Here is an 18324-nt window from a genome sequence, read left to right as displayed (position 1 = left end):
GATCCATTCTCCTGGACAGAGGGGCTACGGTCCCAGAGCCCCGCCACCTGTGTCAGCTCAGCGCCGTCAGAGACAAGTAGGCAGCAGTCATCCTTGGAGATCAGCCAGCATGTGGTCCTGTCTTTTTTCCAGCTGTCATTTTTACAGACTGTTTTCTTATCCCGCTCCAATGTGGAACTTTAAATCGAGTTCTCTGTGGCACGATAAAAACCGATTTCTCTCCCTTCCTTTTTTTCTCCATCCCCAGTCCCAGCTCTGCATGAAAGCCTGGCGTTTACTAACTGAAATATAAAGGATGTGGGAAGGGCAATGGGCAGGAGTAGTTACAAACGCAAAGAGACTTTGAGAAACGTTAAACTATTGGAAAGCAAACTTGGAACTAAGGACGGTTACATAACAAAAGAAAACAAGTTAGATCAGTGGTTCTCAACCTGTGGGTCGCAACCCCTTTGGGGGTCGAACGACCCTTTCACAGGGGTCGCCTAAGACCATCGGAAAACACATATATAATTACATATTGTTTTTTTGATTAATCACTATGCTTTCATTATGTTCAATTTGTAACAATGAAATTGGGGGTCACCACAATGTGAGGAACTGTATGAAAGGGTCGCGGCGTTAGGAAGGTTGAGAACCACTGACTTAGATACAATCTGGGGAACGAACATTATGGCTTGACCTTTTCTGGGCTTTAAGCCTCCTTCTCGGAAAAAATCCAGCGTGCTTCTCAGGACATCAGCGGGGCTTAGTGCTGGGAGGTGTGTGGGAACTTTAAACCCAAGAAAATAACTCTTGGCATTTATCCTGGGGATGTCTTACTTCAGAATGCGCCCTTGACAGCTGTGTCCAGTCAAGGAAAATCATTTGCATCTACTGCATCAAAACACAAATAAGAGAGAAATAACCCAGCGATGGGATAGCAAGCTTTCCTTTGACTTTTTGGATAAACGGTGACAAGCCGTGCATGTGCGTGTGGAAGAGAGACTGTGTGAATGCCTGATAGGAACAAGTGAATGGATGCATCTGCCTTATCTGGTTCCTGCCGCTTTCAAAGTCGAACTAAAAACAAAACGCCATAAAAAGCGGCATTCCTTTTTTGTTTATGGCACATTCGTTTTCAATCAGATTCCAAGTCCTGGCCCACAAGTGGACGTATGTACACAGGAAAGGACACGCAGTTCCAGCAGCTGCGATGGCAACTGTACGTCAGCACCGGCCGGTTCTTTGAAATCGGCACAAATGCAGCAGAGGAAATGTGCAGGGACGCACATCTTACAGGAGGGGTTGCGGGCAGAAGGGCGTAATCGTTTTTTACTGACCTTAAAAGGGAACGCTGTCACGGGATATAAGTAAAGCACAGGGAATGTAGTCAGTAATATTGTCGTAACTATGTATGGAGCCACTGGGGTGCAGGAAATACCGAGGGGGACACTCTGTAAGTATATGATTGTCTAACCCAGCCGTGGGCAAACTACGGCCCGCAGGCCGGATCCGGCCTGTTTGAAATGAATAAAACTATTGAAATAAAAGACCATACCCTTTTATGTAATGATGTTTACTTTGAATTTATATTAGTTCACACAAACACTCCATCCATGCTTTTGTTCCGGCCCTCCGGTCCAGTTTAAGAACCCATTGTGGCCCTCGAGTCAAAAAGTTTGCCCACGGCTGGTCTAACCACTAAGCTGTACACCTGAAACCAATCCATAATGAAATTGAAAGTAAAAGACACACACAAACATAACGCTACGTCTGTTGAAAAATATCCATTCAATTAATAAAATGGCAAAAAGAAATTGGGACACCTCCTCCCCCCCCCGCCCTCCCCCCGCCCCAAAATCTAACTGCTATTTAGGATAAAAGTTCACTTTGATGTTCATCTCCCAAACTTAGAAAAATGTTAAGCCCTGAAATGTTTCCATTGACTTGAAAACAGGAAAATTGTCCATTAATCTTCCCTTACGCCAGTAATAGAAAGGTCTCCAGGGGCAAAATGGGAGCCAGAAATAAGCCTGAAGCAGAAACAGGAGGAGAAGAACAGTACACGGCTAAGTTCCACGGGGCTGTTAAACACGGACCATGCCGTCATCCTCCTTCACGTAGACTTGAATTCTCAGGTGTGTACGTTTTTTATACATCCTTTAACGGAATAAACATTGAATTTAAAAGAATATGATTTTATCTCTATGGGTCAGTGTCAGGGTTTCTCAACTTCGGCACTATTGGCATTTGGGGCTGAATCACATTGACACGGGGGGGCAGTGGGGCGGGGGGGGGGGGGCAGGGAGCTGTCCTGTGCATCACCAGGGGTCACACTGCAAAGAATCCCCACAGGTTAATTTCCATCAAAAATGAAAACGCAGCCAAACCATCAAACATCCGAGAAACAAGTCAGTATGCGCCAGAGGAAGCAGAAACAACAAACAATAGATGGAGGCCCTTGCCCAAGGGCTTCAGACGTGGAAATGATCAGATTCTAAAGTCCCTATGGATTAAATATTTAAAAAACAAAACAGATTTAAACATGAGCAAAGGATGAAATGATAGAAAATGGCCAGGCATCTGTCCTCAGCAGTTTGTGGGAGCACAGGGAGAACGGCTGGACCCTGGTACCTTTGCACTTCTGTGCTGGTGGGAGAAACAGACTTATGTACAGAATCGAATTAAGCTGGGGGTGGAAGCTCAGGTGCTCCCGGAAGCCCGAGAGGAGATGTGAGCCGTGCAGAGGGCCGGGAGGACCGAGGCTGCCTCTTCTCAGTCCTAGCAGATTGGGGATCCGTATGCAAGAGCAGAGCCAGGGATTGCCAGGGGCTCCCATTTTCCACGGAAAGGCGTAAATCCAGATTTTAATGTAAACTGAAATGATCTGTGTATGTTGGCTACTGTGGTGGACATCTGAAGTTTCTGTTACCCACATATCAATTCACTTCTCTAAAATATTGTGGGCTTGTAACCACTCTTCATAGACCACATCTTTCTCCCCGTCTCAGCCCCGTCTCTCAGAGATGGTGGGGACTCTCTCTCTGGCCGCAGGAATAGGCATGTAGCTCAAGTTCAGCCCATCAGAGCACAGCAGCCTCCACAATAATTGACTCGGGAATGGGCCTGTGATTTCATCAGAAAAAATGAGAAGCCGAAAGGCCTTTTAGGGAACTTCAGGGAAGAGATGATCACTGTTGCCCATGGGATTCAAACCTGAGAAGATGTAAGGGCTGGAGCCATGGCAGCCCTTTTGTGACCATTATACGGAGGTTCTGCCCGAGGCTGGGTGCACACGGTTAAAGCATTGCTGAGAGCTGGAGGGAGGCCTGATGACATCTCTTGGGCCTGAACCCAGCAGTTCCTTAGACTTTTCATTTTTAATAACCAGTGAATTTGCTGTCATGCTGAAGTCAGAATCGGTTTCTCTGCCACGCCACAGAAAGAGGCCTATCCCTTCAGCAACTAATCAAACGTCTTTACACCACGAAAGCCAAACAGACATACCACGGCTGACCATGGCCATGCGGTTTGTGTTCGTGGCGCCTGCCTCCCCTCTCCCTGGTACCACCACCCTTAGCCCCTCTTGGCGCCTGTCTTCTCGCCTCTATTCCCACCGTGCCTATCATCCACCACACACTCCTCTCCCTGCTCTCCCTCCTGAGAGCCTAACCCATCATCCCTCACGACTCAGGTCAAATGTCACCTGCTTTCTTTTTGTAGAGTATTCCCCGACCACCACCACCCCCGCCCCAAGCCCCACCTCAGCAGAAGAATGCGCCCCTCTCTTCTTCCCGGGCTCCTCTGACTCCTCCACACACACACTCTCCCCTGAGCACCCAGCCTTCCCACGGAGGATCCTAATTACCCAGCAACATTCCTGTCTCCCTCGCTCCTTGACAGGGATCCAAATTCAGGCTCAGATTAGAAGGGATGATCTCTGCGACTTCAGTTTCAAAAAAACAATCCGTTCTTAGGAGAGGTCAGAAAACAGGGTGAAAGACGAGGATTTGGGTGAGGGCGGGGAAAGAAAAGAACAGTTGTTCTGGGGAAGAGAGAGGTCTGTGTTGAGTACAGTGAGGAAGGAGGAAAAAATGAAATGATTCAGAGGAAACCTGAGAAGAAATGTCTAGAGAGGCAAGAGGTTGGAAGGGAAGGCACGAAGCATCTGACGGGAACAACATCCCCCACACACACACCTGCCCCCCCCCCCCCACAAAGAAGCTCAAAATAGGAGCACTGTTCACATGAGCAGGGAACGCAGACAGTAAGCAAGGCCTGCGGAACCTGCAGGAAACAGGAGAGAGGGTGACAAAGGGTGAGGGCACCTCACACCAGATACACTGGGAGGCTGTCTGTGGATTGAAAGAGGCTTTCTCAAAGGCGGGCCTCCTGTTGGCTTAACACTGACCCGAATCAGAGCCACCCAGGACTTCTGGAATTTGCCTTTCAATAGCAGACCCGGGGGAGGGCCCCAGAGGCCAGGCCTGTTGCTAGATGGGCCTCAAGAGCCCAATGGGTCAAAGGTCAACACAAGCAAGGTGTCAGCGTATGTGCTGCCCCAGGCAAGCGCTGTATCTCTTCTCAAGGGGCCTTGTGCACAGTTCCTGGCCTCCTTCCCCAGGACCAACTGTGTCTTCGGGTGACACAATAGCTCAGCCAGACTGTACCCCGTCACAGGGCCCCCTAACCTTTGCTGGGGAGAAATCTGGTCAAGGCTCTGGGTCCTCTTCCCAGGAAAATGCACATGGGCTCAGATACATCAACGTTTCCTCTCAATTTCAGGTCACACCTGAGGCCCACCTCTTGAACAACAGTTCCTAAACTCATTCATTTCATTGGGGGGAAAAATTGAGTGCCGGCGATATGCCGGTATGACACTGATGAGCAAGACAAGAATCCTTGCCTCCTGGAACGTAGCTTTCCGTTTATATGATGGCCTTGAAACCGTCAGCAGGTCTGGCGTCGTGGCTGGGAATTTGGTGATCCTGACACGGGACCTACTATCTCAAAGAACCCAAGTCAAAGCCCCTCTGTAAGAGAAGGGAGGAGAGATGGGAAAGCACGTGCTCTGACCAGAACGTTCCTACGTGTCATGCAGCCGAGGGAGGTGGGCGGCACCAGAGCTTTGGGAAAACGGTTGGCAGAATCCCCTAAAGCTGGACCTACGTGGACTCTAGTCCTTGGTATCTGCACCTGATGAGCGCACGTGGATGCCAAGAGACTCATACAACAATGGCTCCCCAACACTCCTGGTGTCCAATCTCCTGTAAGCCCTTCCCTTGAGTGTGGGCGGGACCTGTACCTTCTAACCAACAGCAAGCTGCAAAGGTGAGGAATGTCCTTTCTGTGATCACCTTACATGTAACTTCCATCTTGCTACCGGATTGGATTGACTCACCTCACAGAGAGGCCCATCTGGGAAGAAACACAGGGGCCCCAGTCTACAGCCTTCAAGGAACGGCATCTTCCCAACAACCACACGGCTTGAAAGGGGATCCTTCCCCAGCTGAACCTCAGATGAGACCCCAGCCCTGGTCAACTCCGGGTTGCAGCTTATGAGACCCTGAGCAGAGGGCCCCGCTGAGCCCCTGAAACCGGGAGATGACACTGAGATGACACGTGCATGCTGTTTTGAGTGACTAGGTTCATCACACTTTGTCACGCAGGAAGAGATGACTAATACAGTGGAATGCCACACAGGAATGAGAATGAATCAAACAACGTGGTTCAATCTCACACACATCATGTTGAGCGAAAGAAACCAGGCAGAAAATGGAATCTGTGATTCCATTTATACGAAGTTCAGAAACAAGCAGAACTAATCATCTAGGATATTGGAAGTCAGAGCGGTGGGTGGGCAGTGGCGAGAAGGGAGCACAGAGGGAATGGGGTGGGGGCTGGTGAGGCTCTGCTTCTTGGTCTGGGTTCTGGTTACGCAGGTGCATACACTTTGTGAAAAGTCTTCAAATGAACACCATGATATGCTCACTTTTCAACAGTGTATTCTTTTTTTAATAAAAAGTTTGCCCCCAAAGCATACAGCACTCTGGAGTGAAATAGCCACCTGAACCCACCGCTTACAAAATTCGTGCCTGGAAAGGTACTTGACTTTTATGTGCCTCAGTTTCCCTTTCTATAAAAGGGAATTAAATATAACTGTGCATGGCATGGTCGCTGGTTCCTAACAAGCCTTGATGCATATTAGCTGGTTTTGTTAACTACATTCATAAGGGTTCCTTGTTACAAGCAAATGATAATAATTAATAATCATCATCACAATGAAGGTTTGCCCAGATGCCTGGAAGTAGAATTTATGAGTTTGTCCCACTGAGACCAGCTGGGTTCTCAGGAATCCTCTCTGGGGGCTTCCAGGGGCCGGGGCTCAGCCTGTCTCTGACATCCACACCCAGAAAGGTGCCAGAGCAACGGGCAAAGTGGCATGGGACTGTTCAGAGGTCAGGATTGCTCTGGGTAGGGGCTGAGTCTGCAGCACATCAGCGTTTCCCCAGGAGGTTTGTGACCTGGGCTGAGATTGAGCTACCCTCCCGTGTCATCGGAAAACAACAGCAGGCAGTAATTGCAAACTGCAAACACTCAAGAGAGATTCTACCGCACCATCACAATTGAGTACTTTACATGCATTAACCCATGTCACCCTTCCCGTTAATGCTGCTATCATCTCCATTTCACAGGTGAGAGGAGTAAGGTCCAGACAGAATAAAACAAACAACAGGCCCATTAAAGGTGGACTGAGCACATGTCCTCAAGCAGAAGGTACAGACCCACTCCTGTGGCAAAGCCCAGGGAACCAAGGGGAACTGACACGGAAGACTGATCTGCAAGAGAAAGGAAGGCCCCCAACCGGCAGTAGAAGCGCCCCTTTAAGAAAAAGGTGGGTGTGTTCTCATTTTCTGCCAAGCGAGGGGTGAGGAAGGCCTCAGTCGCCAGTGTTCCTTCAGAGGTTTCCGTTTATTTTGGGGTGTCTGTGTGTTTATAAAACTCTGCATTTACTGGGCGCTTAGGATCCGGGGGACCCTCTGCTCTCCCACCTGGCCCCTCCCCCACCGCGTGGCTACTCCCTGCTGCCCATGCTCTCCTCTGGCTCCTGATTCCTCTGGCTCTCTCCTACCCCCCAGAGCAGTGGTTCTCGACCTTCCTAATGCCACGACTCTTTAATACAGTTCCTCATGTTGTGGTGACCCCCAATTTCATTGTTACAAATTGAACATAATTAAAGCATAGTGATTAATCACAAAAACAATATGTAATTATACATGTGTTTTCCGATGGTTTTAGGCGACCCCTGTGAAAGGGTCATTCGACCCCCAAAGGGGTCTCGACCCACAGGTTGAGAACCGCTGCCCTACAGGCTTAACAAGCCTCCCTGCCTCTCCCAGTGGGTGGGCTGGGGCAACAGGAAAAACAGCAGGTAGGCCTGGGGAGGGAGCACAGTCGGTGTGCTTGCCCCAATCAAGGGCACCCAGGGAAGGTGCTGGGGCAGAATAAGATGTAATGGGGGCAGCGGTCCCACAGGAAGGAAGGCCAGTGTCTGGCAGTGAGCTTGGTGGCAGGCCCAGCTGCCCCCTTGGCCTAAGCCCCCTTTCCCTTCTGGCCTCAAACACTGCCAGGCCTTCAAGACAGACAGGAGCCCAGCCTTTTCAGAGATGAAGGAAAGCAGGTGTGTCTTGTGGTTGTGACAACTAACACCTGTGGTTGGGGGAGGAGGAGGAGGCCGCGGGGATTTTTCCTCGTCACGCTCACCCAGATTCAAATCCTGCCGTTTCTCCAGCTGTGCAAACCTGAGCGCATTCCTCCGTGCCTCCGGGCCTCATTTTCCTGCTAAAATAGTGATGTAATGGCAATAATGGTCGCTGCTGATTGTGAGTTGGGCTTCTCTGCAGTGCCGGTGGGTAGGGGCTTCTTAAGGACAGTGACTGACCAGGTCAACTCTGGGGCCACCGTCTGACACTTCTAGGGACTCAGGGATAAAGAACAAATGAATGAATAAACGTCAGTCTTGACAGGGAAGTACAGGAACTGTGAGGTCGGGGGTTTGGAACTATCCTTTCCCCAGCACTTGGAAGAAACCCTCATTCTTTCAAAATTGTTCCTTCCAGCCCATCCCTCTCCCACCCCACCCCACCCTCACGCCCAGAAGTGGTGGTCCACAGCTCACTCTATTTCCTCATCTGCAACAAGAAGGACGGGGGTTGGGGGGTGGGTACGGCAGGGGGGACTAACCTCTGCTTCTCCTGGCTCAGCTCTGTCACCCTCTCACCCCTGCCACCCCCCACCCCCACCCCCAATGCAGCCAGCTTAGGAAGAATTCTTGAGTCCGCTCCTTTCTCGCTGTAAAACCCTGGACCACTTCTGTGAGCTCTGAGCCCCCGTCTCCCCATCTGTGAAATGGGGCCGAGTCCCCCCCCCCCCCCCAAGTGGCAGATTTGGGGCGGGGTGCCGGGAGGCGTGGCTGGCAGCCTGCACTCCGCGCGGGCATTCCCAGCGCACCGCTCAGGCCACGCCCCTCGCCCTTGCGCTGGCCCCGCGGCGTTGCCATGGGGACGCGCGTACACAGGCCAGGTGGGTGCGCGGGGTGCCGGCCTCTGGCTGGAGAATCCGCGGGAGCGCGGCCGGGAGGCCTCGCCCCGGAGCGGGCCTGGCGCCTCGCGAGCCCGCCAGGCTCTCGGCGGAGGACGGAGTGTGGGCATCTTCCTCCGGCCAGGTGAGTGCTGCCAGGAGGAGGAGGAGGAGGAGGAGGAGGCGGCGGCGGCCGTCGGGCGGCGGGCGGAGACCTGGCGGGCCTGCCCTGTGAGGTCAGGGCTGGGGTGGCTGGGAGCGACCGGGACCCACCCCAGTCCCTCTCTGATCCAGACTCCTGTCCCCAGGAGCACCCCAGAGGAGGTGCCCCAACCCCAGCCCTTCCTGCCTGAGTGCGGTCTCCCACCCTGCCCTCCTGCCCTCCGAGGGAGCCCCCATGGCAGCTTTAAGGAGCCTCTTTGGCACCAGCTCTCGGATGTCCTGTGGGGTACAGCTGGGATTAGGAGGGATGACCCCAGGTTTTCTGGATTTCCTAACAACAACACCCAGTGGTCCGAGAACCCCCTTACCTGACCTCTCCTTGGAGGAACTTCCACACGGCCCAGGCCTCTGGAGACCTTGTAGCCCTCAGAAGAAATCTCACCTCTGTGGCTCATTCTGGCCCAACGAAGTGGTCAGGGGGTGCCCGTGCTTGAAGCTCTTTCCTCTTCACTGTGGCTGGTGCTCCGTGGCACCAAGAACGAATTTACAGAGTTTAAGACATTCGATTACTTTCTATGGTGTTTTTCAGGCAGGGAAATGGCTGCGCAGGGCAGGACTAAGGTGAAGTGTTGTCCAACCCCAAAGCTAAAGAGATAGAATTTAGGTTTTCCAGAAAGTCCTGTAGAATAGATACTGAACGGCAAATGAGGGTAGTTACTGTTAAAGATTCCTAGCCGGCTGGTCCTCTGATGGCTTTGAGGTGTCATTTTTTATTTTCATTCATTCAGCCAGTGTTTACTGAGCACCTACTCTGTATCAGGCATTGCTGCAGGCGCTGGATAATGGGGTAACGGAACAAAACTGTCAGGAACTTGGAAGGGGCTGAGTTTTCCCCCTGCTTGCAAGCTAACGAGGTGGCCTGCCCAGCTGACAGATGCTGGCAGAAGACAGGAGACGCCGGGACCGGAGACAGAGGATTTGACTACTCACAGCAGAACGGGCAACAGGCAACCAGGATTCACATTCACGTTGGTCCCCTTGCCCCAAGTCCCTTGGCGTGGTGCAGGACATCAGTGGGTGCTGTGCACGCGCTGGGTCTATACCCCAGCTGAGCTCCAGGCTTGGAAAGCCCCCGTCTTTGAAAGGGGCTGCTGGCACACTTGCCTGGCCATTGCCCGCAAGGGAAGCATCGTCTTTCTTATGAGCCTTGCCTGTATTCCCCCAGGCTGTTCGCCCTGCAGACTTCCTTGGCAAGACCGTGCAGGACAAAATCTGTCAGTGCCTTTGCTCTGAAGATAGTACAGACACGCAAAACTCATGCAAAACTGTCTCAACAACAACAAAAACATGGTTCTGACTCTCCTGGAACATAGATATTAGTGACAGGGAAACAGACAGCAAGCCCAACCAAATGAAGGAATAAGAAAATGTCAGCCAAAACCGGTTTGGCTCAGTGGATAGAGCGTCGGCCTGCGGACTGAAAGGTCCCAGGTTCGATTCCGGTCAAGGGCATGTACCTGGGTTGCGGGCATATCCCCAGTAGGAGATGTGCAGGAGGCAGCTGATCGATGTTTCTCTCTCATCGATGTTTCTAACTCTCTATCTCTCTCCCTTCCTCTCTGTAAAAAATCAATAAAATATATTAAAAAAAAAAATGTCAGCCCAGCCAGAGTGGCTCAGGCTGAGTGTCGACCTAGGAACCAGGGGTTCATGACACATGCCCAGGTTGCAGGCTAGATCCTCAGTAGGAGGTATGCAGGGGGCAGCCAATCAATGATTCTCTCTCATCGTTGATGTTTCTATCTCTTGCTCCCTTCCTCTCTGAAATCAATAAAAATATCTTTTTTTAAAAAAAGAAAATGTCAGAGAATCCGTACAAGGAAGGAAACAGCAGGGAGAGGTGCTGGCTGGAAAGTGACATTAACTGGAGATGCCTTTAGCCAGGTGGTCAGATGGTCCCCACGAAGGGGTAACATCTGAGCAGAGAGAACGCACCAGCCTTGGGAATACCTGGGTGAGAGCTAAACACAAATATGGGCATCACCTGAGTTTCGGGGTTTAGGTTAGTGGCTTCCCCACAGGAGAGACATTCTGCACAGTGTACACTGGAGCTATATTTCTAAATGCTTCACACATATTATTGAATGAGTTGCTTGGTAGCATGGTCCTCCCCAACTGAGGGTGAATAACTGAAATGAGTCGATGGCAAGAGAGCACGCTTCTTTTGGAAAAATGTCTTTTCTCCTATATTAATGACAACGCACTTAAAAATTTATTACTTGTGATATGAAAGCGCCGATATTTGTGAGACATCCATAGGCCTCAGAGTTTACAAATATACAATAAACTCTCTGGCTTATTTTTATTTCTCTTAACCCCGAACAGGGTCTTTTTTGCCTCTCATAGGAGAGAATCCTGGTTTCAAGGACGTTCTGATATTATATGCCCCAAGGGTCAGCAGGCAGGGTAACTGGCTGTCCCCTCTCCGCCCCACCCAGCAACAATGGAGGTGCAAATTGAGCTGCGGAGGGCCATGTAGTAGTGACAGGAAAGCGCCCAGAGTTCTCTCCCTGACACTTACTGCTGCCTGACCTTAACCTCTCTGAGTCTCAGTCCCCCCCTCTGTAAAGTGGGGCAATAGTGATACCAAGTTCTCAGGGCTGTTCTGACGATAAAAAGAGGCAATGTCGCCCTAACCGGTTTGGCTCAGTGGCTAGAGCGTCGGCCTGCGGACTGAAGGGTCCCAGGTTCGATTCCGGTCAAGGGCATGTACCTTGGTTGTGGGCACATCCCCAGTAGGGGGTGTGCAGGAGGCAGCTGATCGATGTTTCTCTCTCATCGATGTTTCTAACTCTCTATCCCTCTCTCTTCCTCTATGTAAAATAAAATCAATAAAATATATATATATTTTTAAAAAGAGGCAATGTCTATAGAAGGATGGCACAATAAATGATGATGGAGATGTTGAGGGAAGGCAGAGCCAGACCTGATAGGTATACAGTCACAACTAGATGACTTTGGTTTTATCCACAGTCCAGCAACTTCACATTTCAGTGACCTTTCCGTTGAAAAGAGAGGGACTGTCGTTCTTTGGCGTGGCATTGAGGTGGAGGCTGTCACACTGTAATCGGACACATCTCAATCAGAATGCAAGCAGCATGGGAAGTATCACCAACGTTTTGGGAATGACTGAAGTTGCTGAAATGTTGACATTTTGAAAAACACGTACAGAACTTACTTGAAATGCATCAAAATGTAAAATGGATGAGTGAATGGATAGCTGGATAGATATGTGATCAAATAAATACAGCAAAATGTCAATTGTGGAATCCAATTGGTGGGTATACAGGAGTTCACCATCCACTTCTTTCAACTTTTCTGTACATGTGATATTTTCATAATAAAATACTGGGAAGAAATATGTGCAGAGTCCTGATCATATGGCCAAGCCTAAATCATCATTTTTTTCTAAGTATATGAAAAAATTGAGTGACTTTTTACAAAAGGTATTATTTACCGTAAAGCTCATCTCCTCAAAGACTGACTCGACACTTTAAGCAGCTCTATAGAAGCTTAGAGTTCCTTGGATCAGAGTTCAAGAAGTCCAAGATTGATAACAATAATAAAAGTCATAGTACAGATGTGTATTTCTAAATGCTTCACGCAGATTATTGCATTTAATCCTTGCAAAACCCTTTGGGATATGGAGTATTATTAGCCCCATTTTACAGATGAGAAAACTGAGGCATAGAGAAAGAATAAGTAACTCACCTAAGGTCACAGAGCTAGGAAGGGAAGGGTTGGGAATATTGAAAGTGAATACTTGGTATGTCAGACAAGTAACCTCACTCTACTAGGTAAGTTCAATGGGAGAACAGTCACCCACTGTGGAATTCAGATTGTTGAGTTGTAACTATAGTTTTGCTCTGAGTTAAGTAAAAATGTCTTCTACTTGATTATCAGAACCAAACTCACCTATATTAGAGATCACAGCTAAAGAGACAGTCTTTCAAATAAGTAAAACCAGCCCGCTGGTGTGGCTCAGTGCTTAAGCATTGACCTATGAACCAGGGGGTCACAGTTCCATTCCCTGTCAGAGCACATGTCCAGGTTGTACGCTCCATCCCCAGTAGGGGGCGTGCAGGAGGCAGCCAAGCAATGATTCTCATTATTGATGTTTCTATCTCTCCCTCTTACTCTCCCTTCCTCTCTGAACCCAATAAAAATTTATTTTAAAAAATACGCAGCATCATCATTGTGATCATGTCAGTCCGTCTGTCCCCTCCCACCTCTGCTGGTTCCCCTTTGGACACGACGGTGTGTCTCATTCATTCTAAATGTGACGTGGAGTGATTGGAGGACTGCATCTTCCTAACCGATTTTTTCCTGGAAACCTTGTACAGGAAAAGCAGAGAGTATGAAAGCCTATCTAAAGAGCGCAGAAGGCTTTTTTGTCCTGAACAAAAGTACGACGATTGGAAGGCACGAAGACTCAGACCTGGTTTTAGAGGTAAGAACTCATCCAGCCCATTCCCTCACCCCCTCCAAAGCCCTGACTGCTTTGTGGATATAACCCCTGGCCTTGCAGCCACATTTCCCCTCAATGTGCTGCCAATAACCACTGGCCAAACGCGCTGGATTTCCGCAGGAGACATAGTGAAAGCGAGCGCCAGGTGTCCTACGTCATCCGCTGAACTTGTCTGCGGGTGTCCCACCCATCGTCCCCTCCCCAGCAGCCTGGTGGGCGGTTGGCAAGGTGGCGTGGAGCTGGTGCTCTGACCTTCCCCTGCTCGGGGTATGATAGCCAGGGCCACCCGGAGCGCCCAGCCTAGGCAGTGGCCTTCGCCCCTGCCAGAGGTTTGGAGACCGTGGTGGGCCCCTGGGAGCCCCCGGGTCTCCACGCAGTGGGTGTGGCCTCAGCGTTTCCTCATTTCATTCCAGTCTCGAAGTAGCTGTGGTTTGGTCCAGAGCCTCCGCTCCTTGACATCCAAGGAAGCTGGGAGGAAGAAAGGAATGCTAGAAGCAGTGGCTTTGCGCCTTTTTAACTACCCAAGAGGGTTAAAATACTGAAGCAGAAAGATAAACAGAGCAGAATCCCTTTATAACTGTGAAAGGCAGGTTTCTCTGAGACCTGACTCAACAAATTTTCTTTTAACTCTTCTTTTGAAATAATTATAGACTCACAAAAAGTTCCAAAAATTGGAGATATATATATATATCTCCAATTTTATATATATATATATATATATATATATATATATATATATATATATAGAAAGAGAGAGAGAGAGAGAGAGAGAGAGAGAGATATCCTATACTAATAAAAGAGAAAAATGGTAATTGGCGTACAACCGATACCTTTTTCATTGGCTAATCAGTGAGATATGCAAATTAACTGCCAACTAAGATGGCAGTTAACCGCCAAAAAAGATGGCGGCTAGTTTGCATATTGCAGGCAGGATGGTACAGCGCCATCAGAGAGCGGGTTGGGGGTGTGAGTGCCAGCAGTCGCCCGAGACCTGATCCTGCCGGTAGACCCGGACGCGGGCCGCTGAGGCGGCTGCAGCGTCCGCCCGCATTCACGCCGCCAACCCGCAAGAGCGGGTAGGGGGCATGAGTGCCAGCGGTCGCCCGGGACCCGATCCGGCCGGCAAACCGGGATGCGAGCCGGCGGGGCGGCTGCGGCGTCTGCCTGCACTCACGCCCTCAACCTGGGAGAGCGGGTTGGGGGCGTGAGTGCCGGTGGTCTCCCGGGACCCGATCACGTGGGCCGGCAGGGCGACTCGCCCCCAACTCGCTCTCCCGCCCAGCAGGGGACCCTCATTTCCCCCCATCACTGGTTCTGCCCCCAGCCCAGGCCTGACGCCTGGGGTCAACGCCTGAGGGCTCCCAGTATGTGAGAGGGGGCAGGCTGGGCTGAGGGACACTCCCCCCCCCCCCCACACACACACACCCAGTGCACGAATTTCGTGCACCAGGCCCCTAGTATGTGTATGTGTGTGTGTGTGTGTGTGTGTGTGTGTGTGTGTGTGTGTGTGTATATATGTGTATATATATATATATATATATATAAAATCTTTTCCGGGTACCTTCACCTACTTTCTCCCAGTTGGTTACATATTACCTAGCCATAACCACGTCCAAACCAGGAAACGGACATGGTGCAAAGGGTGTGTTTGGCCCTCTGCCATTTTGTCACATGTGTGGGTTCGTGTGCAGCCATCAAAGGTCTCCCTTGTGATAGTCTTTCACCGTCGCCACACTTCTCCACCACCATCCCTAAACCCTGACAACCACGAACAGGTTCTCTGTTTCTATCCTTTTTATCTTTTTGAGAATGTTATATAACCGGACTCATCTACCACGTGACCTTTTGAGGGTTTTGGTTTTTCTGTTTTTTTCCCACCAGCATGTCCTTGAGATCCATTTTGATTAGCCTGTTCCTTTTCATTGCTGAGTAGTATTCCATGGTGTGGACGTTTCACTTCTGTTTAACCATTCACCCGCAGAAGGGCATTTTAACTGTTTTCCACCCGGGACTGTTACAAATAAGTCCGCTACACACAGCCGCGTACAGCTTTTTGTACGAACATAAGTTTCATTTCTCTGGGATCAGTGCTCAGCGATGCGATTCCCAGATCACGGGTTTGGTTTCTAAAGAAACTGCCAGACTGTTGTCCAGGGTGATTACCATCTTTCATTCCCCCCGGCAGTATACGAGACGGTTTCCCTGCATCCTCACCAGCAGGTGCTTTCTCCCCGTGTTTTATTTTAGCTGTGTTAGTGCGTAGCGATATCTGATCGTGGTTTTAATTGTCCTTCCCAAGGGCTAGTGATGCTGAATATCTTAGTGCTCATGCGCCTTCTGCATATCCACTTTGGTAAAATGTCTCCTCGTGTCTTCTGCCCTCTTTCTAATCAGACCATTTGTTGTTGTTTTTTTCCTGTTGAGTTTTGAGAGTTCTTTCTATATTCTAGATATGAGTCTTTTGTCAGAGGTCTGGTTTGCAAATATTTTCTCCCACCGGGAGTCTGTCTTTTTATTCTCTCCACAGAATATTCACAGAGCAAAAGTTTTAAGTGTTGATGAGGTTCAGTTTATCAATTTTATTTTTTTACTAGGGGCCTGGTGCACGAAATTCGTGCACTGGGTGTGTGTGGGGGGGGGGGCAGCGGGGATCTGCAGTGGCAGCAGGGGGGGGGCGGGGGGGGGGGCCGCGATTGCGAGGGCTCCGCCCCTGCCCCTGCAGGATGCCTCTGGCTGAGGCGTCCGGCCCGGGCAGCGGGGACCCACAGCTGCAGCGGCCCCGCGATCGTGGTCTTCGCTTTAGGCCCAGGCAAGGGACCCCTAGCTCCTGGGACTGCCAGCTTCAACCGTGCCCAGCTCCCATCGCTGGCTCCACCCCTACTTCCTGCTATCACTGGCCAGGGCGGAAAAGGCACCTGATTCTCCAATCATGGCTGGGGGGCAGGGCAAAGGCGGCCCCAGGGCCGCCTTTGCCCTGCCCCCCAGCTCTTAGCTCCCCCCTGGGTTTCCGATCACTGTCAGTGGCAGGGGGCTTCTTCCTGCTTTCCCTTTCGCCTCCCTGCATTGTGCCTACATATGCAAATTAACCGCCATCTTGTTGGCAGTTAACTGCCAATCTTAGTTGGCAGTTAACTGCCAATCTTGGCAGTTAATTTGCATATAGCCCTGATTAGCCAATGAAAAGGGTATCGTCGTACGCCAATTACCATTTTTCTCTTTTATTAGTGTTGATAGAGTGTGGTTGCAGTCCCCATGCCCTCAATTCTGAGGATTTTCTCTTGTGTTTTCTTCTAAAAGTTTTGTAGTTGTATGTCTTATATTTAAATATATGAACCTTTCTGAGATCATTTTAAAAATATAATGTGAGGTTTAAGTCAAGTTTTTATTTTTATTACATGAGGATATCCAGTAGCTCCAGAACCATTTGTTGAAAAGACTGTCCTTTCTCCCTTGAATTGCTTTTGTAGCTTTGCCAACAGTCATTTGGCCATACTGTGTGGGGGGCTATTTCTGAGTTCCCTATTGCATTTCATTGATTTCTGTGTCTATCGCTCTACCAATATGACGTCGTCTAGATTATTGTAGCTATATTAAGCCTTAAATCATATAGTGACTCTATTCTTCTTTTACAACTTTTTAAAACTCTTCTGGTTCTTTTGCCTTCCCATATAAATTTTAAAAACAAGCCTGTACATGCAAAATATCTTGCTGGAATTTTTATAGGAATTGTGTTTAAACCTATATATCAGTGTAAGAATAGTTTATATCTTTACTATGTTGCCTTCCATCCACAAACATGGTATGTTTCTCCATTTGTTCAGGTGGTCTTTTATTTCTTTCATGAGTGTTCTGTAGTTTTCAGCATATAAGTCCCATACATTTTTGTTATATATTTACTATTATTTCTCTCTCTGTCTTTCTCTCTCTCTGACTATAAATGGCATTATATTATTAATTTTGGTGTCCACGTGTCATTGACAGTAAATACAACGGATTTTTATGCTTATATGGTACCTTGCAACCTTAACTGAACTTTCTAGAAGGCTTTTTATAGATTTCTTAGGATTTGATACCCAAACAGTCATGTCATCTGCAAATAAGAACAATGTTATTTCTCCTCTGAGAAAAGGAGAGCTGAATGCCTTTAATTTCCCTTTCTTGCTTTATTGCATGGGCTAGCACTTCCAGTACTCTGCTGAAAAATAGTGATGTGCATAGTAGAAATCTTCATGTTTGCTTGTTCCTGATCTTAGAGGGGAAGCATTCAGTCTTTCTCCATGAGTATGATGCTCACAGGAGTTTTTTTTGTAAATGCTCTTAACAAGTAAAGAAAGTCCCCACCCCACCCCACCCCCAGCTTTATTCCTAGTTTTCTGAGAGTGTTTATTATAAACTCAACAGATTTAAAAATAGCGGGCCTCCCCTTGAGATTCTCATCCACGTGGTAGTCTCCCAACATGGACACAGGAAATCTGTTCAGTGCCCAAAGTAGGGGAAGGGGGATGGGGGGTGGAGGGGAGAAGAGAAGAAAAATAAAAAATAACTTCAGTTTCTCCTTTATTACAACATGACCTCGGCGGTTTTAGGCAGTCTTGTCTTCCATCTGGCTGTCACGGAGACAGAGAGCTCTGCTTTGAATCTGACTGTGATATTAGAAAACGATTGTGATTTTCGGGGATCGACAGACCTGGGTCTGGATCTCATTAGGCCACTCTCTGGCCCTGTGACTTCGAGCGAATTAATGGAGTTAATCACTCTGAGCTCATTGTCCCTGTCCACCAAGGCGGACCATACCACAGGCTTGCTGTGGGGATGCAGAAAGACAGGCAGGTACAGTGCCCGCCCCCTGGCGCTCCATAAACAACACCACGACTGTTATTGCTGTCGCAGAGAACGGAGACCCAGAAGGATCCTCGGAGGTGAGGTGCGAAGCCACTGATGTTGTTTGGAAAAGGGAACTAATGAGGACAGTTGTTACGTAGACAGAAATGGAGTTGCACTCATTGCATAAAAAATAATTGACTGCGTCCTGCCCCCTGGACTGAGTTTAAGGGGTCGGCCTGGCCAGCAGCGGT

At 49.3% G+C, this 18324-nt stretch overlaps 1 protein-coding gene across 1 annotated transcript in view; it reads left to right on the top strand.

Annotated features, from left to right (window-relative positions):
* Positions 1 to 8313: 8313 nt before the first annotated feature.
* Positions 8314 to 18324, top strand: part of FHAD1 (forkhead associated phosphopeptide binding domain 1) — a 96732-nt gene continuing 86721 nt past the window's right edge. Inside the window, exons 1-2 of the mRNA XM_059691181.1 lie at positions 8314 to 8704; positions 13125 to 13231. Coding sequence (XP_059547164.1) covers positions 8389 to 8704; positions 13125 to 13231 — 423 coding nt within the window. The 5' untranslated portion in view covers positions 8314 to 8388. The remainder of the gene's footprint in view (positions 8705 to 13124; positions 13232 to 18324) is intronic.

The sequence above is a fragment of the Myotis daubentonii genome, chromosome 3 (genome assembly GCF_963259705.1).
Source record: "Myotis daubentonii chromosome 3, mMyoDau2.1, whole genome shotgun sequence".
NCBI lineage: Eukaryota > Metazoa > Chordata > Mammalia > Chiroptera > Vespertilionidae > Myotis > Myotis daubentonii.
This window is presented reverse-complemented; position numbering and strand designations above follow the sequence as displayed.